This window comes from Leopardus geoffroyi, chromosome B3 (assembly GCF_018350155.1).
Source record: "Leopardus geoffroyi isolate Oge1 chromosome B3, O.geoffroyi_Oge1_pat1.0, whole genome shotgun sequence".
Lineage (NCBI taxonomy): Eukaryota > Metazoa > Chordata > Mammalia > Carnivora > Felidae > Leopardus > Leopardus geoffroyi.
The window spans coordinates 145,272,437-145,295,647 of NC_059337.1; the positions used below are offsets into that span (position 1 = coordinate 145,272,437).

General features: G+C 38.5%; 1 protein-coding gene across 9 annotated transcripts in view; it reads left to right on the plus strand.

Moving 5' to 3' along the window:
• Positions 1 to 23,211, plus strand: part of MARK3 (microtubule affinity regulating kinase 3) — a 113,891-nt gene that overhangs the window by 8,933 nt on the left and 81,747 nt on the right. For 8 of the 9 annotated variants that reach the window (XM_045448350.1, XM_045448352.1, XM_045448351.1 and 5 more), the window contains exon 2: positions 14,351 to 14,542. In XM_045448350.1, the coding sequence (XP_045304306.1) occupies positions 14,351 to 14,542 (192 nt within the window). Of the gene's footprint in view, positions 1 to 14,350; positions 14,543 to 23,211 lie in introns of those variants that run through there. The other variant, XM_045448357.1, reaches the window with a different exon arrangement.

Below are 23,211 nucleotides of genomic sequence, written 5' to 3' on the forward strand. Positions count from 1 at the left end.
CTATTCTTGCCCACAAGGAACTCATAGTCAAGTACTTTGGTGTAGGCATTAATTAAGCTAAGGGTTGGGGATGGAGAGCAGAGCAAGGCAGAAAGGACAGCCTAGTCAGGAGCATAAGGATAAATTGTCAGCCATCATGATGTCAAGGAAATGAAGCGTTCCCCACCCCCCCCACCAGTGTTAGTGTCCCATGAAGTGAGAGAGTTGTGACAGATGAAAGTGGTTTGACATGCAGGTTGGGGTGTGGGGGGGGGGCAGGGGAGGGGGTCATTTCCCCACCCCCCACGTTTTCCTAGGTTTCCTTGTACTAGTGCCTGGCTTGAAATAACCTTTGTCTTTCATTAGAACTCTACTACTTATCCTTTAAAGATTATCCCTTCATAAGATACCTTTTTTCTTTCATCTCACTCAAATGTGATCACCTCCTGAGTGCTTAGTACTACATTATCCCACACAGTAGCTATTAGCCACGTGTGGCTGCTGACCACTTGAAATGTGGCTCTGTAAGGATGAAATATATACAGATTTTAAAGACAGTGTGAAAAAAAGAATATGCAGTCTTAATCTTTTTATATTATGTGTTGAAATATTTGAGAATATATTGGGTTAAATAAAATACTAAAATTAATTTAACCTGTTGATACTTTTTTAGTGTTTCTACTAGAAAATTGAAAAATAACATAGACGGATGGCACTTAGAGTACCTACTCTCTGATTTTCTCAGTGGGGCAGGGATTGCCTTCTGTTTTAGTTATTATTCCACATGTTAGCTCTTCAGGTAGGTTAGGAGTACCTTGAAGGTTTGGCACCATACTTTATTTCATCACTCTGTAGTGCCTGGCACTTAATAGTTGCTTAGCTTATAGTTAACTGGTCAAAAGCTACTGAGTGAAATTTTTCTTTAGCCACAATTTATTTGTGCCTGTAGTCCTTTTGGAGATTAGACGAGTAAATGATTTTTCAGTCTATTATGATTAGTTTATCTGTTACAGCAATAATATTTTATTAAAAATGAAACCAGTTTCACTGAATTTGTGGATATGAACAGTAATAGTTTCCCATTTCTGTTGTTCATATTCTTAGAAGCCTTTTTTGTAAACTCAGCTGCAAAAAGTCATATTATCTTTTTTTTTTTAATGTTTATTTTTAAGAGAGACAGAAAGTGAGCGGGGGAGGGGCAAAGAGAGAGGAAGACACAGAATTCCCAGCAGGCTCAGGCTCTGAGCTGTCAGCACAGAGCCTGCCTCAGGGCTTGAACTCCTGCACCACAAGATCATGACCTGAGCCGAAGTCAGACGCTTAACCAACTGAGCCATCCAGGTGCCACCACGTTATCTTTATAGGTCAGTGTGAAGCCCTTGTCTTATTTATTCTTGTTAATCCCCATAGTTCATTCCCCATAGTTTGTTTAATATGCTGTAATGTGTGTACATGTATGTGCTCTTACAAAGTATACATTTGGCACCTCGTGTAAATACTGTATATATCTCATCTATGAGTCTAATCTGTTTTCTGACCACTGCTTAGCAGTCTGTGGGATGGTGATCTATCTACCATACTCAACCTGTCTGCTCCTCAGGGTTAGACATTCCACTTCCTGCAGCCACAAAATACTACCATGAATATCTTTATCCATGTCCCTTATGGAGCTGTGTAAGACTTTCTTGGGGTAGCTAGGAGTGGACTTGCTCTGTCACAGGAAATACAGATAGGGCCAGAACTTGTCCTTCTGGGTGGCTAAATCAGTCCACACTCCTGCCAGTAGTGCATAGTATCCCTGGTTCCTGCCAACATTTAGCATTATCCAGCTTTAATTTTTTACCAGCCTGTTGGGTGTAATGTGATATCTCATTGTAAACTTGTATTTCTCTTTGGTTTTTATTAGGTCTATATATACTTTGGCTTTTGGGGTGTTCTGTAATTGCTGTTTTTCCTTTGTCCATTTTTCTTTTGTGTTGTCTTTTCCTTGTTGATTCTTAGGTATTCTTGGTTTTCTAGATGTTAATCTGATGTAGGTTGTGGACATTGCACATATCTTCTGTCATCTTTCTATAATGCCCTTCATTGAACAAATTGTTGATTTTGGTGTAACCAACATAAATTTTGCCTTGTGTTTGTGCTTTTGAAGTTTTACTTAAATACCTGGATCACAAGGATATTCTCTTATATTTCATTTGTTAACCTTGTATCATTTTACCTTTCACATGTGTTTTTAATCCCTGGAGACATAGCCTTTCTCTGGTAGGGATCTAGTTTTGTACCCCCCCCCCCCCCCCCCCCCCCCCCCCCGGTTGATAAGGTGAACCGGTTTTCCCACTGCTGTCTACTCTGCAATCTATCCTTTCCCCTCTGGTTTATAGGGCCCCTTTCATTGTATCTTAAGGTTCCCATGTACTCATGTCATTTAGTTTTATATTCTGGTGCATAGGTCTGTTTTTCCGGTGTGCCCATACCCCTTAGGTTTTTCTATTCTCTTTAATTACTATGGCTTCACAGTCAATGTTAATCTTCTTAATCTGTGTATCTATGTGTACATCTTATCTATTGAAGTTTTTATTTGGAAATAATTTAAGACTTAAATAAAAATTGCCAAAGTGGTACAGAGTTCATGTATGCCTTTCACTCAGAGTCCCCTAATGTTAACACCTTTATAACCATAGCTCAGTTATGAAAGCCAGAAAATTGATATTGGTCTGATACTGTTGATGATGATGATGATGACGACGACGATGACGACAGAACTTGAATTTTCACCAGTTTTTCTCCAGGGTTCTTTTTTTCTTCTAGGATCTAATCAAAGATCCCACATTGCGTTTAGTTATTGTGTCTCAGTCTTCTCCAATTTGTAATGGTTCCTCTGTCTTTGTCTTTTATGCCCTTGACAGTTTTGATAAGTACTGGTCAGTTATTTTGTAGAATATATCTGAGTTTAAGTTTGTCAGATGTTTTTTCACAATTAATTAAGGTTATATATTTTTGGTAAGAATACCACACAAAAGATGTGTCTCTCTTAGTGTATGCTATTAAAAGGGTACATGAGGGGCGCCTGGGTGGCTCAGTCGGTTGAGCGTCCGACTTCGGCTAAGGTCATGATCTCACGGTCCGTGAGTTCGAGCCCCGCGTCGGGCTCTGTGCTGACAGCTCAGAGCCTGGAGCCTGTTTCAGATTCTGTGTCTCCCTCTCTCTCTGACCCTCCCCCATTCATGCTCTGTCTCTCCCTGTCTCAAAAATAAATAAACATTAAAAAAAAAAATTTAAAAAAAAGAGGGTACATTATATAGATATGTTTTGTTATGCTTGTGTTAACTAACTTAGATCACTTTTTGTTTCTGAGCCTTTTTCTTTTTTTTTTTTTTAACTCTTTTTTTGAGGCTGACCTGGCAATTATTCATCCATGTAAACGTCAGAGTAAGATTAAAATTACTAGAAAATTAAAAAAATTTTTTTACTTGGGGCACCTGGGTGGCTCAGTCGGTTGAGCGACTGTCTGACTTTGGCTTAGGTCATGATCTCATGGTTTGTGGTTTCGAGCCCCGAGTCCAGCTTTGTGCTGACAGCAGAGCCTGCTTTGGATTCTCTGTCTCCCTCTCTCTCTGCCCCTCCTCTGCTTACTCTCTCTCTCTCTCTCTCTCTCAAAATAAATAAACATTTAAAAAAATGCTCAAGAACTACTGACTGGAAATTTTAATTGAAATTGCCTTGAACTTGTAGGTTAATTTGGGTAGAATTTATAGTATCTATCCATGAACATGGAATTTCCATTTATTTGAGTATCTTTTAGGTCTTTCATTAAAAATTTAAAGCTTTCTCCAAAGAGCTTCTATATATTCTTTTTGTTTAAGTTAGTTTCTACCTGCTTTATAGTTTTTATTGATATGGTTATTTTTTTTGTTAAATTTTGTGGCAGGTTACTGCCAGTGTAGAGAAATGTGATAGGTTGATCTTGTATCTTGCCAAACTCTCATGAGTTCCAGTGGTATTTCTGATTCTGTTGGTTTGTAGTTAGATCATATCATCTACAAACAGTTTTATCTCTTTCCTTCTGATTCTCATATCTTACTTTTTTCTTTCCTTCAAGTATTGGCCATAACCTTTAGTATTATGTTAAATAATGGTAGTGATAATAGACAACTTTGTCTTGTTTCTGATTTTCAAGAAATGATTCTAAAGTTTCTCCATTAGTGTAATATTTGCTGAAGGTTTTGGTCCTTGATTTTTATCAAAGTAAAGAAGTTCTGTTCTGTTTCTTGTTTGCTAAGAGTTTTTTAAATCACAAATTGTTCAATCTTATGAAATATTTTTTTTTGCAGTGAATGGAATAATCGCCCTGCTGCTTTCAAAAGTGAAATTTGATTTTATGAATATCTCTAAAAGTATAAAATACGTGGGGGACAGCCCTTTATTGTCACAATTTAGCTTTGTAGATTTTTTTACATTTGAAAAACCTGCCCTTGTGTTAAGGAGGTGGTTTGTTATTTTAAGGATTAGAAAGGATGCATAGGCACGTCTTGTGTTTTACAAAAGGGACCAAGGTTTATTTAGGAAGAGTTGAAACATGATGTAAAGTTGTTTTTTTTTTTTAACTTTTAAACCTGATCCCATCCCCGCCCCCCCGCCCCACCCCAGCTGTATTGAGAAGTAATTGACATACATCACTGTATAAGTTTAAGGTATTGGTTTATGTCCATTGAGAAATGAGTACCACAATATGTTCAGCTAACATCCATCTTCTCGTATAGATAACAATAAGAAGAAAAGAAAGAAGAAATTAATAAAGGAAAAAAAATTCTCATTGTGGTAAGAATTCTTAGGATTTACACTTTTTTTTTTTTTTACGACTTTCCTATATATTATATAGCAGTGTTAGCAGTAGTAACCATGATTTACGTTACATCCCTAGTACTTATTTACCTTATAACTGCAAGGTTGTCCCTTTTGACCATCTTCCCCCAGATCCCCCTTCCCTACTCATTTCTTCTGGTAACCATAATTCTGATCTCTTTTTCTATGAGTTTGGGTTTGTTTTCTTGTTTTTGTTTTGCTTTTGGATTCCACATGTAAGTGAGATCGTACAGGATTTGTCTTTCTCTGATTTATTTCACTTAGTATAATGCCTTCAAGATCTGTCCATGTTGTTACAAATGGTAGGATTTCCTTGTTTTTTTTGTTTTTTTTGTTTTTTTTTATGGCTGAATGATACTTTATTGTGTATACATACCACAATTCTTTATCCATTCGTCCATTGATGGACACTTAGGTTGTTTCCATGTCTTGGCTACTGTACATAAATGCTGCTGTGAACATGGAGTGCAGATAGTGTTTTTGTTAGCTTTAGATATATACTCAGAAGTGGAATTGCAGCATCATATGGTAGTTCTGGTTTTAATTTTTTGAGGGTTGTCCATACTGTTTTCCACAGTGGCTATACCAATTTACAGTCCCACCAACAGTACACAAGGGTTTCCTTTTCTCTACATCCATACTATTATTTGTCTTTTTGATTATGGCTACGGCCACTATGACAGGAGTGAACTGATATCTCATTGTGGTTCTTATTTGCATTTCCCTAATGAGTAGTCATGTTCAGCATCTTTTCATGTACCTGTTGGCTTTTTGTATATCTTCTTTGGAGAAACCTCTATTCAAGTCTTTTGCCCATTTTTAATTAGGTTATTTGTTTTTTGCTATTGAGTTATATGAGTTCTTCATATGTTTTGGATATGAACTCCTTATCAAATAAATAGTTTGCAAATATTTTACCATCCCATAGGTTATTTTTCACTTTATTTATGTTTTGTTTTGCTGTGCAGAAGCTTTTTAGTTTGATGTAGTCTCACTTGTTCATTTTTTATTTTGTTGCTTGTGCCTTAGGTGTCATCCAAAAAATCATTACTGAGACCCATATCAAGGAGCTCTGTTCCTATGTTTTCTTCTAGGAGTTTCATGGTTTCAGGTCTTACATTTAAGTGCTTTTTAATGACTTTAATTTTTATTTTAGAGAGAGAGAGAGAGAGAGAGAGCCCACGTGTATGCCTGTGTGTGTGCAAACGGGAGGGGCAGAGGGAGAGGAGAGGGAGAGAGAATCTCAAACAGGCTCCACGCCCAGCACTGAGCCCAATACAGGGCTCAATCCCAAGACTGTGAGATCATGACCCGAGCCGAAATCAACAAAGACACTTAACTGACTGAGCCACCCAAGTGCCCCTTTACATTTAAGTTTTCAATCCATTTCAAATTAGTTTTTGTGAGTGGTATAACATATGGATCCAGTTTCATTCTTTTACGTATGAGTACCCAGTTATACTAGTATCTTTTATTGAAGAGATGGTCTTTTCTCCATTCAGTATTCTTGGCTCCCTTGTCAAATATTCATTGACCTTATATGTTTGGGCTTATTTCTGGGCTCTCAATTATATTCTGGTCTATTTGTTTTTATGCCATTATCATACTGTTCATTATCATAGTATAGCTTTATAATATAGCTTGAAATCAGGAGGTGTGATACCTCCTGATTTGCTCTTTCTCAATATTTCTTTGACTGTTTCAGGTCTTTGTGGTTCCATATAAATTTTTTAGGAGCGTTTTTCCTACTTCTGTAAAAAAGGCTATTGGAATCTTGATAGAGATTGCATTGAATCTGTAGATGGCTATTAGTAGTTTTGACATTTTAACAATATTAATTCCAACCCGTGAACACAGGATACCTTTCCATTTATTTGTATTGTCTTCAATTTCTTTCATCAGTGTCTTTATAATTTTCAGCATAGAGATCTTTCACCTTAATTTATTCCTAAGTATTTCATTCTTTTCAATGCTGTTGTAAATAGGATCAATTTCTTTTTCAGAAATCTCATTAGTGTATAGAAACACTACTGATTTTTTAAAATGTGTTTTTAAAGCTTATTTATTTATTTTGAGAGAGACAGAGCCAGCATGAATGGGGGAGGGACAGAGAGAGAGAGGGAGAGAGAATCCCAAGCAGGCTCTGCACTGTCAGCACAGAGCCTTATGTAGGTATCAAACTCATGAAAACATGAGATCATGACATGAGCCAAAACCAAGGGTTGGATGCTTAACCAACTGAGCCACCCAGGTGCCCAGCACTACTGATCTTTTAATTTAATTTTTTTTATCTTGCAACTTCATTGAATTCGTTGGTTAGATCTAACAGTTTTTCAGTTGAGTCTTTAGGGTTTTCTATATATAAAATCATGTTTGTTTTTTTTAAATGATTTTATTTTTTAAGTAATATCTCCTCCCAGTGTGGGGTTTGAACTTAAACTTACTCCCGATACCAAGAATCACATGCTCTGGGGCTCCTGAGTGTCTCAGTGCGTTGAGCTTCTGACTCTTGATTTTGGCTCACGTCATGATCCCAGGGATATGGGATCCCAGGGATATGGGATTGAGCCTGGCGTCTAGCTCTGTGCTGAGTGTGGAACCTGCTTGGGATTATCTCTCTCCCTCTGTGCTTCACACTTCAGTCATGTGTGTGTGTGTACTCTCTCTCTGTTGCTCTCAAAAAAAAGAAAAATTAATAAAAATAAAAGAGTCACACATTCTACTGACTGAGCTAGCCAGGCACCTCTGTAAAATCATGTCTTTTGCAAACAGGGACAATTTTACTTCTTTTCCAGTTCTGATACCTTTATTTTTTTTCTTGCTTGATTGCTCCCACTAGGACTTCCAGGGTTATTATGTTCAATAGAAGTGGTAAGAATGGACAACCACGTCTTTTTCCTGCATGTAATGGAAAAGCTTTTATCCTTTCACCATTGAGTATGATGTTAGCTGCGAGCTGCTCATATATGGACTGTTTATGTCAAGATATGTTCTTTCAGTGCCCAGTTTGTTAACAGTTTTCATCATGAATGGATGTTGACTTTTGTCAGAAGTTGAATGCTTTTTCTGTGTGTATCAGGATGATTACGTGATTATTTTCTTTTATTCCGTTAATGTGATATGTTACATTGATTGATGTGGTGAACTATCCTTACATCCCAGAGATAGATCCCACTTGATCATGGTAAATGATCCTACATATGTGTGTGTGTGTGTGTGTGTATTTTTTAAATTAAATTTTTTTTTTTGAAAGAGAGACAGAAAACATGAGCAGGTGAGGGGCAAAGAGATTGGGGGGGAGAGAATCTTAAGCAGGCTCCATGCTCAGTGCTTGATCCCACTACAGTGATATCATGACCTGAGCCAAAATTAGGAGTTGGACACTTAACCAATTGAGCCACCCAGGTGCCCTGGTAAATGATCTTTTTAACGTGCTGCTGAATTCAGTTTGCTAGTATTGAGAATTGAGAATTTTTGCATCCATATTCATCAGGGATATTGGCCTATAGTTTTCTTTTCTAATGGTGTTCTTTTCTGCTTCCACCTGATTTCTTAAGTAGGCTTCTCAAATTTAAGATTAGTGCTTTACCAGATAGATACAATGGTAAGCCCAGAGCCATATTTATCATGCTAAAAAAATTAAAATTAAAAAACTTTTTGGAGGGGGTGCCTGGGTGGCTCAGTTGGATAAGCATCTGACTTCCACTCAGGTCATGATCTCACAGTCTGTGAGTTCGAGCCCCGTGTCAGGTTCTGTGCTGACAGCTCAGAGCCTGGAGCCTGCTTCAGATTCTGTCTTTCTCCTCCCTCTCCCCTCTCCCTTCTCCCCTCTCCCCTCTTCCCTCTCCCCGCCTCTCCCCCACTCATATTCTGTCTCTGTCTCTTAAAAATGAATAAATGTTAAAAAAAATAATTAAAAAAAACCTTTTTGATGTGTGTCTAAGGTATATTCTCATTTGTATCTTCTGGTTATATGATTTATATTCTATGGCTCTTAAATATGGATACATTTTTAAAGAACATAACAAAATGGAATGCATTCTCCATTCATTTTTCTTTTTCTTTCTTTTTTTTTCCCTCCTTTTTCTTCCTTTTCCTTTTCCTTTTCCTATTCCTTTTCCTATTCCTATTCCTGTTCCCTTTTCCTATTCCCTTTTCCTTTTGCTTTTGTTTTTCCTTTTCACTTTCCTTTTCCCTTTCCTTTTCCTTTTCCGAGAGAATCCAAAGCAGGCTCCGTGCTCAGTGCTGAGCTGACATATGGCTCAGTCCCAAGAAACTGGGATCCTGACCCAAGTCGAAATAATCAGAGACTTAACTGACTGAGCCACCCAGTCACTCCTCCATTCATTTTTCTTATTGCTTCTTACATTAGTGTTGATACAGCTCTGTAACAGTAGTGCTTTGACTGAAAGTAATAAACTAACATAATGGCTTAACCAAATAGGGGTTTGCTTTTCTCACAAAAGAAACATACATAGTTTCTAGCTTTGGTTCAGCAGTATAATATTGAAGTTGGTGGTTTTTATTTATTTTTAAATATATATATATATATTTTTAATACTTTTTTTTAATGTTTATTTATTGGGGGGGGGAGGGATGGGGGCGGGGGGGGGGGGAGAATCCCAAGCAGGCTCTGCACTGTCGGTGCAAAGCCCAGCACGGGGCTTGTAATCCTAAAGACCGTAAGATCATGACCTGAGCTGAAATCAAGAGTCTGAGCCACCCAGGCGCCCCAGATTTTATTTATTTTTGGGAGAGATTGAGAGAGCAGGGAGGGGCAAATAGGGGGACAGAGGATCCCAAGTGGGCTATACTCTGACAGTAGCAAGCTGATGGAACGCTCAAACTTCCCAACCTCTAGATCATGACCTGAGCCAAAGTTGGATGCTCGACTGGCTGAGCCACCTAAGCACCCCAGAGCTGATGGTTTTTAAAAATACTGTTTTCTTGGGGTGCCTGGGTGGCTCAGGCGGTTAAGCTTCCAACTCTTGATCTCAGGATGGTGAGTTGAAGCCTCACGTTGGGCTCTGTGCTGCGTGTGAAGCCTACTTAAAATAAAAAAAAATTTTCGTGTTTGAGACCTTTTGGCTGCAAGATAACTTATACATCTGCAGTTATGGTTGCATTGAAGGAAAGAGAAAGAAGGGACTGTACTAGTGTATCTGTGCCCCTTTGTGAGAAACAAAAAGTTTTCCCAGAACTGCCCCTGTCCTGCCCCCCACCGGTATGTTTTCATTAATGAGCACCGGCCAGAACCGAGATGCTCAACTGAATGAGCCACCCAGGTGCCCCTAGCTACAGACACTTTTGAGAAAACAATTATTTAGTTGGTCTTGTTGCCTCATCAAATACCCAGCCAGCTTCTCTTGGTAATGAAGAAGGGAGAAATGGATATTGAGTATATAACTATAATGTTTGCCCCATTCTCTAATATATTACCTGGAAATTTAAATTTTCTGCAGTAAAGGTTTTAGTTTGCAAATGGATGCTTTATAAATTTGTTAATAATCTCCTGTGTTTGGTTTGCTTCTGGTTATTTTCAGTAGCAGTGTACATATTCTAATTTTCTGGTGGATGAAGTGGTATCAGCTCAACTCCATGGGAGAGAGAAGGTTCAGGGCTCCTTTAATCTTTAAGACTTGAATTTAACAGCTTAGAGTACCTGTTAACATGCTTAGTGCTGCCACAAAATGTAATGTGAATACTGAAGTATTCTATAACATTTTTCCTTTTTTACCCTTGGGTTGTTTACTGGCTCCATAGGGAGAAAAAAAAAAAAAAAACAAAAAACCTTATGCATGAAATAATTGGCTAATAGTAAAGAATTCAGAATTATTTGGTTAATTGTTTAGTATAGCACATTGATTGGTATAAGATTAGAAACTTTTTTCTTAATTTTTTTTTTTTAGTTTATTTATTTATTTCGAGAGAGAGAGAGAGAGAGAGTAGGAGAGGGACAGAGAGAGAAGGAGAGAGAGAGAATCCCAAGCAGGCTCCATGGTGTCAGCACAAAGCCTGATGCAGGGCCTGAACTCATTAACTGAGCTCATGACCTGAGCTGAAACCAAGAGTCGGATGCTTAACTGACTGAGCCACCCAGGCTCCCCTAGAAACAATTTTTCTTTAGGGTCATTGATAGAAGCATGGGATGAATAAAATGAAAGCCAAGTAGAAGCTCTAGTAACTGTTACAGGGCTGTATCAACACTAACATGAGAAGCAGTAAGAAAAATAAATGGGGAATGCATTCCATTTTATGTTATACATACTAGCTCTTGAAAATGTGTCCATATGTAAGAACCATATAATTTAAGTTATTATATGACCAAGACACAAATTAGAATATACCTTAGACACACATACACCCCCCAAAAATAATCTTTAATTTTTTTAACATAGTTAAATATGGTTCCAGGTTTGCTTTTCTATCTTTCTGGTAAAGCACAAACCTGAAATTTGAGACGCCTACTTAAGAAATCAGGTTTAACTAGAAAAAGACACTACTAGAAAACTATATGCCAGTATATCCCTGATAAATAATTTGTGTCTGTTTTGAGAGAATTTTTTTTAAGTTAAATACATTAGATTTCCCCCCCAAATTTTCATTTAAATTCTAGCTAGTTAACATATAGTATAATGCTGGTTTCAGGAGTAGAATTTAGTGATTCATCATTTACATACAACACCCAGTGCTCATCACAAGTGCCCTCCTTAATACCCATCACCCATTTAGCCCATCCACTACCCACCTTCCTCCATCAACCCTCAGTTTGTTTGCTCTATTGTTAAAAGTCTCTTATGGCTTGCTTTTCTCCCTTTTTTCCGCCCCTTCCTATATATTCATCTGTTTTGTTTCCTAAATCCCACATGAGTGAAATCACGTGAGCCCGATGTGGGGCTCGTGAGTTCATGACCTGAGCGGAAGTTGGAGGCTCAACCGACTGAGCCACCCAGGCGCCTCAGGATTTCATTCTTTTTGATGGCCGAGTTAGATTGATTGATTGATTGATTGATTGATTTTAATTTTTTTAACGTTTATTTATTTTTGAGAGAGAGAGAGACAGAGCACGTGCATGGGAGGGGCAGAGAGAGAAGGAGACAGAATCTGAAGCAGGCTCCAGGCTCTGAGCTGTCAGCATAGAGCCCGATGGAGGGCTCAAACTCACAAACTGTGAGATCATGACCTGAGCCGAAGTCGGAGGCTTAACCGACTGAGCCACCCAGGCACCCCAGATTTATTTTTTAAAGATTTTATTTTTAAGTAATCTCTACACAATTTGGGGCTCAAACTCACAACCTTGAGATCAAGAGTAGTGTGCTCTTCCCACTGAGCTAGCCGGCCCCCCCCTCCCCCCCCCCCAGATTTTTTAATTTAAGGACTTTATGTAAGGAAACACCAAACTAAATATACTTAGTTTAACCCTATTGTAGTTTAACAAATTACAGTTTAACAGATATTTCAAATTTACAGATACTACAATTTAAATATACTGAAGTTTAGTATACTTTACTAAATATACTAAGTTTAACCCTATTGTAATTTAACAAATTACAATTTAACAGATATTACAAATTTAACAGATATTTAAATCTGTTGTATGAGTTTATAATCTAACAGGGAAATGCAGGTTTCTTTTGGCTTTGTATTATGATTATTTGCATAAGTGTATTAGTTTAGGTTGCGTTATGCTGTAGTAACATACACAATCAAAATCTTAGTGGTTTAACACAGTAAAAACCCTTGTTTAAACAGTTTGCCTGAGGGTTTGTTGGCTCTATGAAGATTGATCTCACTGTCCAGGATAATTTGGCCCTGAGGGCTTCTGTCTTTGGGCAATGCTTAGGATTCAGGAGAGCAAAAGATGGCTGAAGTCAAGCACTGACAAATAATGCTTTTGCATGGGAATGACATGTCATTTTCATTTGTATGTCATTGGCTAAACTTAGGGACATGGCTGGGCCAACTCAAATGAGGGAAGAGGGTCTGAGTTCCTCTGTGAAATCAGTGGGATCCTCCACAAACTCAGAAGCAAAAGAGCTAATATGGTGGCTAATAGTATTGTCCCCAACAAAGTAGCATAATATAGATAGATACAAAGTACCCCTGGAACCCAAAGGAGAAGAAAAAGAAACTGATTAGATGCAAGAAAAGTCACAGGAGGCTTCATAAAGATGGTGACAAATGATCCAAACATAAGGCGATGAGTAGGAATCTTAGGTTTGAAGAGAAGAAAGGGCATTGAAATTGAGGGACTAGGACCATCCTAGAGAAGAGTGGATGTTATAGCCAGAAAGGAGGAATGGATTAGATCACACAAGGCCTTGAATTCATTTAGCATTCATTCAGCAACAATGTATTGCACAGCTACTCTGTGTCAGTCACTGCTCCCAAGTTCTAGGAATATCTGATAATGAACAAAACAGACAAAAATCCTTGTCCTCCTGAAGGTTACATCTGGTTGATGCTAAGAAATTACTCTTTAATTATAAGTAGATTGGGGAGTAAGAGTAACATAAGCAAAGGTACAAACTTTGGATGTCTATGAATCTTAAGATTCTTTTAATATTCCTATTTTATGTGTAATAGAAGACCGTTGACTTGGATGTAAGTTAATGTTTTCTCCATTTAACTGTGTCTCACGCTAGAAAACTTAATGTATGAAAAGCTGAATTTACAAAACATGTAAATTAGAAAATACATTTACATTACACAAGCTTTTTTAAACCAAATTGTGGCTAGTACAATTTTAGTGACTGTATTTTTGTCGTGTAAATAGTAAAACCACTTGATACATACCTCGCTCGGCGGGACAGGACTTTGTTTTATATACTGCCGTGTTCCAGTTCCTAAATTATATTCTCTTTGGATTTCTCACTAAGTAGTGATGTGGCAGTGAATAAATCACAAAAGTATCCTCATCTGGTGAAGGATCATATGTGCTGGTGCATTTAATAGCTATGGAAAAGTTCCATTCTTTATGATGAAAATCTTTATTTTTTTATTTTTTCAACGTTTTATTTATTTTTGGGACAGAGAGAGACAGAGCATGAACGGGGGAGGGGCAGAGAGAGAGGGAGACACAGAATCGGAAACAGGCTCCAGGCTCTGAGCCATCAGCCCAGAGCCTGACGCGGGGCTCGAACTCACGGACCGCGAGATCGTGACCTGGCTGAAGTCGGACGCTTAACCGATTGCGCCACCCAGGCGCCCCTCCATTCTTTATGATTATAAGGCAGCCTTGTTACTCCTATTTTATGTTACAACCACATACAAAAAATATCTCATTTCCTTCTGAACACCCACTTCAACCCTTGATGATATTTTTCTTCTTGGCATTTGCTTGTTTTCCTCATAAATTTATATCGTGGGCAAATTCCTTTAAAGTGCTAGATACGTTAGGATTAAAATTAAAGCAGTGGTGTTTTGTTTCTTCAACTAGGGGCTCTTAAAACTTGGCAGGTACCATGTGTTCTCTCATTTCCTTATTTTTATGTATGTTATATTGTAGCACACGTCACATGGAGATGGGCGGCAAGAAGTTACCTCTCGCACTGGGCGCTCTGGAGCTCGGTGTAGAAACTCTATAGCTTCCTGTGCAGATGAACAACCTCACATCGGAAACTACAGACTGTTGAAAACAATCGGCAAGGGGAATTTTGCAAAAGTGAAATTGGCAAGACACATCCTTACAGGAAGAGAGGTAAATATTAAGTTTAATTTCTGTTATGATACTTGCTTTGTTCAGTTCCATGTGAGAGAGGAAGAGAATGTATATATTACTTGAGCTAATTTCTGAGCTAATTAAATATTGTTTTTAAGAACAAGAAACTTACATACTAATTTTCTGGGAGTTCCTTTGCTTTCTCATGTCTTTAAATGTAGTATTACATTGAGTGTTCGAATTGGCTTTTGCCAAAGTGGGTAGTGTTTTGTTCTAAGAACTGCCACCAGATTAATATTCTTTCTGCCACCAGAATAAAAATTGTTCAGAACTTAATGTATAAGCTCACAGTACTTGGAAATCATGAGTGTTGTCTGTTTTTATAGATTTTATGCCCAAGCAGTTTCTTCATTTCACCAAAGAAACTTTTCTCATAGCCCAGGTTTGATTGGCTGTTGTACAGGAAGGCATATGCTTTCCTAACTTTTGTGATGATTGGCTTTCTGCTCAACTGCATTCTGTATTTATCAAAAATACACCTGTTAAAACTCCTGAATTGACTCCCTCCACATGTTCCACATGTGCAATACAGAACCTGTTTTGCTTCTTTGACTTCTTGCATTTAGGTCTCTATGCCTGCTATTTCCTCTGCCTGAAATGCACTTCACACTTTTGTGTAGCAACCACTTCTTCTGGGAAGGAGTTGTTGATGGACTCCCTTTTCCCAGGTATGGGACTCAGGCTAAAATTCCTGATACTTCCCCTCAGATAGCACAGTTTACATTTATGGGAACTGCTTATTTACCCATCTTCCCTCTCTGGTCTGTAGGACAGATAGCCGTACTTAACAGCGTTTGGCACATAGTAGGTGCTTAGTAAATATATGTTGAATGATTGTAATGATACTTCATTATTTTATTTTTTTTAATGTTTGTTTATTTTTGAGAGAGAGAGAGAGACAGAATGTGAGCGGGGGAGGGGCAGAGAGAGAGGAAGACACAGAATCCGAAGAAGAGGGCTTCAGGCTCTGAGCTGTCAGCAGAGAGCCCGATGTGGGGCTGGAACTCGTGAACCATGAGATAATGACCTGAGCTGAAGTTGGACGCTTAACCGACTGAGCCACCCAGGTGCCCCTGTATTGATACTTTGAAGGAAGCTTTTTAAAGAAATGCTTTCCCTGTACCAGAGCCTCCTGATAGATATGCCATGACAGCATTACCGACGTGTCATGGCATTGATGCCTGCAGCCCACCATGCCCGGGGCTGCTGGAGCAGGGCCAGGGGCCAGTCATTCGTCTGGAAGCAGCCTCTGCTGCAGTGTGCCCTCCAGATATTCCCGTTTTCCATGAGTGCTGGGAGCTGAAGAAGGCTGGAAGCCCAGGTCCACACTAACTGGAATATTAAGTACAGACTTGAACCAAAAGTTTGCCTGTTCACGTTCCATCTCAACTTGGTGACAAATCCATGGTCAGTACTCCTTGTTATGAAGATCCCTGGGCTGCTTTTCGAGTCCATGAACAGCATGAGCGGAGGAGGGTCTTGCCTTGCTGTCCCTGAGCAGAGCTTTCTGAAACTCGAAGACTTCTTGAGTTTAGTCCCCACAATTCTAGGTGGTTGCTGGGCCAGTTTCCTCACATGGGCAGATGGTGGGTTGGAAGAGGAATGGGCCAGACAGACCCTCTCACTTTTTCCTTAGCTGTAGTTTGGCCTACTGTATTTACATCTGGTAGGTTCTCTTGCCAAAAAAGCTTGAATCTGACTAGCAGAGTGACTTAATTTAAAGTTTTTCTTCTTCTTCTTCTTTTTTTTTTAACTTCGAATTAAACTATTTTAGGGGTGCCTGGGTGGCTCAGTCGGTTGAGCGACCGACTTCGGCTCAGGTCATGATCTCACGGTTTGTGAGTTCAAGCCCTGCGTCGGGCTCTGTGCTGACAGCTCAGAGCCCGGAGCCCGCTTTGGATTCTGTGTCTCCCTCTCTCTCTGCCCCTCCCCCTCTCATGCTCTATCTCTCTGTGTCTCGGAAATAAATAAACGTTAAAAAAAATTTAACTTTTTTTTTTTAATTTATTTTTGAGACAGAGAGAGACAGAGCATGAACAGGGGAGGGGCAGAGAGAGAGGGAGACACAGAATCGGAAGCAGGCTCCAGGCTCTGAGCCATCAGTCCAGAGCCCGATACAGGGCTCGAACTCATGGACGGCGAGATCGTGACCTGAGCTGAAGTCGGACGCCCAACCGACTGAGCCACCCAGGCGCCCCTAAAAAAAATTTAAAAAATTAAAATTAAATAAACTATTTTACTCGATCCCCACCCCCTTACTGTAGGTATCACCCAGAATCCTAGAAAATGTAATATTTATATTTCTATAGTCTGGAAATTCATTATGTAGGAAGTACAAGTTCCTTGAAATTTCTCTTCTCAAAGAGGATCACTTGTTTGGTGTAGATTCTCACAGTATTTTATATAGATACTAACTTTTTGTTTATTTTAACAAAAAGAGACTCATGGATATAATGGTAACTTTTTTTTTTTATAATGGTAACTTTCTTAGCAACATATCTGATTGTGTCTGGATCTTAGTGCTCATAGATCTGACACATTCTATCTTACACGTGTGTGCTGTTGCTGTGGTTTATCCCTGTCAGTGGGCCTTGAGTGGTTTCTGATTTTTTGCTACTGTAAGCATCTGCAGTGAAAGTTTCTTAGCTCTCTACTCTGCTTAAGTGTTTCTGCGGGATAAATTCCTACAAGTGGATATCCAGGTCAAAAAGGATGAATATTTGATATTGTAATAGGTACTGGTGAATTGCTTTTGAGAAAATTTTACAGAAAATTTATTATCCTATCAAAGTGAATGAAAGTATCCATTTTTCTGTACCCTTACTAATACTACATAGACCATTTTTATCTGATGGACAAAAAAAAATGTATTTTTTTGCAAGCTTCTTTTTGGTAACAGATTGATATTTTCATGTATTTTTGTCATTCATATTTTCTTTTTAAAATAAGTTTCCTATTTGTGTCCTTTATCCATTTTTCTTTTCCCGTTTAAATCTTAATGACTTAAACCCGTTATGTGTTTCATACATCAGTCTGATCTGTCTGGGTTTCATGTCTAATCTGAGTTTCATGACTTGGTAAGAAAGGTTTAGTTACTTTGCCCCAAGATTTAAAAAGTGGCTCTGTATCTTCTTCAAATAGTCCTGTGGATCCCATTTGAATGTTTAATTCATTTGGTATATATTTTGGGGGATTGGTATGAAGTGTAGGGCTTTAATTTTTCTTCCCCCATGTGGTTTATCACTTGTCCTGGGATCATCTGTTCTTTCCCCCAGTTGAAGATACCTGCTTTATCACTTACCAAATTCCCGTATATGTCTTTTGGTTAATGTGTGATCTATTTATTTAGTCTTGTACCCATACTACGGTAATTTTATTATGGCAGCTTTGAATTGTATGTTTTGATGTTTTAGAGTAGGTTAAGTGCTCTGAGGATTATTCTTTTTTTTTAATTTTTAATTTTTTTTTTAATTTACATCCAAATTAGGTAGCATATAGTACAACAGTGATTTCAAGATTAGATTCCTTAGTGCCCCTGACCCATTTAGCCCATCCCCCCTCTCACAACCCCTCCCATAACCCTCAGTTTGTTCTCCATATTTATGAGTCTCTTCTGTTTTGTCCCCCTCCCTGTTTTTTTATTATTTTTGTTTCCCTTCCCTTATGTTCATCTGTTTTGTCTCTTGAAGTCCTCATATGAGTGAAGTCATATGATTTTTGTCTTTCTTTGACTAATTTCACTTAGCATAATACCCTCCGGTTCCATCCACCTAGTTGCAAATGGCCAGATTTCATTCTTTTTGATTGTCAAGTAATACTCCGTTGTATATATATACCACATCTTCTTTATCCATTCATCCATTGGTGGACATTTAGGCTCTTTCCATACTTTGGCTATTATTGATAGTGCTGCTATAAACATGGGGGTGCCTGTGTCCCTTCGAAACAGCACACCTGTATCCCGTGGATAAATGCCTAGTAGTGCAATTGTTGGGTTGTAGGGTAGTTCTATTTTTAGTTTTTTGAGGAACCTCCATACTGTTTTCCAGAGTGACTGCACCATCTTGCATTCCCACGGATTATTATTTTTTAGAAACTTAATATCTCTTCTTGCCATTTGCTGTGTTAAATGAACTTTAGAATCAAGATGTCATGTTCCAAAAATAGTCTTAGTGGAAATTCGGTAAGATCAATTTTGATAGGAATTAACTGAATTTGTAAGCTGATCTGGGGGAAATTTGCTATTTTATGATACCAAACCTTTCTATACAGGAATATGAAATGTGTCTCAATTTTCTTTTCAGAGTTTGTCATTTTTTTCATCTAAGTTTTTGCATAATTCTTTTTCAAGGGGGTTAGAAATAAATTTTATTGAGTAGGTGAATAGTTTTACATAATTCTTAAGTTCATTCCAGGGTATTTAAAATTTTTTTTGCTGTTGTGAATGGAATTTTTTCCTTAGTTGTTAAGGAAATGCTGTAACATTTGTATAACATCTTGTATCTGGGCACCTTTTGAACTCTCATTTTGGACATCAAAATTAAGCAAGTTTTTGCTATTTTTTTAAATTATACATCTTTTTCCTTTGACATACAGCCTTCTGAATTGTAACAGTTGTATAGATTTATGTTGCCACCATGTAATGAAGATACAGAAGGGTAGCTACAGGGAGCTGTTAGGCCAAACTGTTTTTTAAAGGATGGGCAAAATACCAACATGTTTATCAATTAATGGGGATAATCTGACAGAAAGGGGAGATGGTGCTATCAGAGAGATATTTGAGTGAATGAGAGGAGATGGTGGAGGCGTTGGCCTTGATGTGGACAGTTGTTCCATAGAAACAGGAGAAAGATAGAGGACACTTGTATAGGTGCAGGTGAGGGGCTCTGTATGGTGGTATGGGAGCCTGTGGAAGTTTTCTTCTCATCACAGCTATTTTTTCAGTAAAATGGAAAGCAAAATCATCAGCTAAGAGTGTGATTATCAAGGAGACAGGAGGTGTTAGACATGTGAGAGGTTATAGTAATTACCAGGCAAGCAGGAGAGTGAACGGACTAGAAGAATTGCCAGGCAGCCTTAAGGCTTGCCTGAAGTTAGTGATCATAGATTTAAAGTGGGAATAGGCACCGTGGCTGGAAATTACTCTCCAGCAACATCCAGGTACCCCAGACACAAGCCTGGCATTTGTAGATGGTTGGGGTTTTTGTCACACTAAGTGTAGTGAAATGGGAACAGAGCAAGGACATTGATTTGGAATATCTAAGGGAATGATTACAATGAAGGACTACAGATTTGAATAGGAAATAACTTGAGTGGGAAGACAATCCATAAGAAGATGGTGGGACCAGTGGATTATGGATCCTGGTGAGTTCAAATAGTTACTGGAGTTCTAATTTTTTTTAAGTTTATTTATTTATTTTGAGAGAGACAGAGACAGTGCAAATGGGGGAGGGGCAGAGAGAGAGCGAATCCCAAGCAGGCTCTGCACTACTAGTGCAAAGTCAGATGTGGGGTGTGAACCCATGAAGCCGTGAGATCATGACCTGAGCCGAAACCAGGAGTCGGACACTTAACCCACAGAGCCACCCAGGGGTCTCAGTTATTGGTTGGAGTTCTAGATTGAGTGGGTGGGAACCATAGAGGAGGTGATTAGAAAGTGGGAAACTCAAAGTTAAGGTCATAAAGAGATTTCATATCTTGGTAGTTGCAGAGGTTAGAGTATAACAATGTAAGTGGCTTAAGTATGTGACTTTTTCTTCCCCTCTCTAGAAGCTTTTTAGACTCTTCACATTTATCCTTGCTGTTCAGAAATTTCACAGTGAGGTACCAAGGAGTTGGTCTTCATTCATTGTTCTTGGCTGCTTATTGGACCCTTTCAATTTGGAGATTCTTGTCTTTCAGTTGTGGAGAATTGTCTCATTTTATTTATTATTTAAAAGTCTTTATTCTGTAATTCTTATTAATCAGAGATTAGTAAGATCTCTTGGAAAAGAACCTTGATTTTTTTCTGGGGAAAAAAAAACTCTCTGTGTTTCTATTTTATTTTCTGGGGGGATGTCTTTAATTTCATTTTCCCAGCTTTCTGTTAAATTTGTGTATATGTGTGTCCCTATGTATGTCCTCTTCCTCCTCCCAGCTCTTTCTTGTGCACTGATTATTTGTCTGTATAGCATCCATTTCTGGGGTCATGAATGCTATTTCTTCTGTTAACTCCCTGTGAGGATAGTAAAGACTTTCCTCTTTTTTTTTTTTTTTTAAATAGAATTTGCTCCCTGCACTGTATCTCTTTTCTCTGGGATTCTTTCTTGGTAACTGTCTTTCATACAGAGACTTTCTTTGGAATCTGGTAATCTTTGGTTATCTGTTTGTATTTAAGTTGGAGCCTTTAGAAGCTGATCAGAAGCTGAGTTTGCATGCATAGGATATGTTTGACCACAGAGCTTTCCTTTTGGAAGTTGTCTGGTGCTTTTATTGGAGGACCCCAGTCTTTAGATCTCTTCTCGTGGGGCCATTTCGTTTCTTTAAATGAGAATCCTCTCTTCTGCCTGGGAGGAGCTGGTGGTCCAACCCCTCTGTGGCAGTCTGACCCTTCATTTTCCGTTTCATGTCCATGCCTCATTCCTGTCCTCTGCTGGGCCCATTCACCTTGAGTCCAGAACCTCATCATCTTCTCCACAGAATAAATTTGCAGCCTCTAAAGAACCAGTGGTTTAAAAAAAAAAAAAAAAAAAAAAAAAGTAAAAGGAACCAGTGGTTATTGGCTGGGTTGGGGAGCAGTAGACATTGTGTATACAGACTTTTGACCTTGTAATTAGCCCTACTAGTAGCTCCAATGTTGCTTGTGGTTTCTCAGAACCTCCTAAGTTTGAAGCCCATCTGGAGCCCTTTGGGCAAATCATGTTGTTTCTGGTTACAGTTTTCTCTGTTCTCTTTCAGAAAATTATTGAACTATCTTTTCCACTATTGTCTTCTCAACCTGTTACTGTGCACTTGTGCCTTTGTGCCTTGACTGTCGTTAACCTCCTCACATCTGTGTCCTGCCTCCTGCACTGAAGGAGCCAGAAGGGGAAAATTGGATCTGGAGCCTCGTTTATCATTTGTCATTGATTGTAAGAATGATAAAACCATAGTACTTCATCCTGGGATGTGTTCCACTTCTTGCGACTTTAGATTAATGGTCATATATTTTAGTCACAACTTTTTGTGTGGGTGAAGATGGCCTTCGGAGAGTTGGAAGAGGAAAAAAATACCACAATGACCATATTCTGAATACCATTTTTATTTTCGTATATTCTCCATATTTATATGCATGTTTTTTCAATATATTTTTGGTCATAATTTTGTATCCTGGGTCTTGTCCCTCAGAATTCCCTCCAAAGCAGTTTTCCAGGCCTCCACATGGTCCTCCAAGTAGGCTTAGTGGCTGTGCACAGCTGCGCTGGAGAGAACAGTCCTTCTGCTCCTTGTGCCTCAGGTTGCCTTTAGATCTCTCAACGTGAGGACTCCCCAGAAGTGTTTGTTTACGTGGGTTATATATATTGATATTTACTGTACTAGAAGTTAACACTAAAAAAGTTCAAGTATTTATTAATTCACTTAAAGTAATGACAGACCTATTATATTTAATATAAATAACATTTTTATGAAAAGAGACTCTATTGTTCAAAGCTAGTTATTGAGAAGAGTGACATTGTTTTAATGTTTGCAAATCTCTTTAGTATCTGGCTTAATATAAGGTAGCTGGATTTTTCATACATTCTTCTGCATTCAAATTGCGTCCGTATACTGTTTCAGTTGAAGTTTATGAAGAAAATCTAACCTCATACAGAAACGGTAGCTAGAAGAGAGGAGTATCTTAATTCTTCTTTGGGATGATTGCAAATGTTGTTCTCTGATACTATGCTAAAACTCAACAAGTAGGAATTTGGTGGCAGGAGGGGGCATGATTAATTGAACATTTATTCAAAACAACTATAGTGACTGCCAAAAAGTGTTAATACCCAGAACAATTTGCTTCAGTTGGAAATGAATAGTAGTAGATCTAGAAGCGAGCAAGCAAGTAGAAGGGCAAAAGAGCCTCGTATTCCAATAACAGGTATAACTGAAAAGTATAAAGATGAGGGGCGCCTGGGTGGCGCAGTCAGTTAAGCGTCCGACTTCAGCCAGGTCACGATCTCGTGGTCCACGAGTTCGAGCCCCGCGTCGGGCTCTGGGCTGATGGCTCAGAGCCTGGAGCCTGTTTCCGATTCTGTGTCTCCCTCTCTCTCTGCCCCTCCCCCGTTCATGCTCTGTCTCTCTCTGTCCCAAAAATAAATAAATAAACGTTGAAAAGTATAAAGATGATCATCTGGCTTTTAGTATAATCTGAAGGTGGAGTATTTACAGTTAGTGTGCAGAAAAAAGAAAAGCCTCGCCTAACCCAGTTTGTACAAATTAAGAATCACTTAATCACACAGTTGTTACACTCTTTTATTATAAAATGTATATAACAAAACTACAGTCTTAACCATTTTAAGTGTACAGTTCAGTGGCATTAAGTACAATTGCATTGTTGTGCAACCGTCACCACCACCCATCTCTAGGACAGATATGGTTGATCTTATTGGTAAATTCACCTACTCACTACAATTTGTTTGTAATTCCAGAAT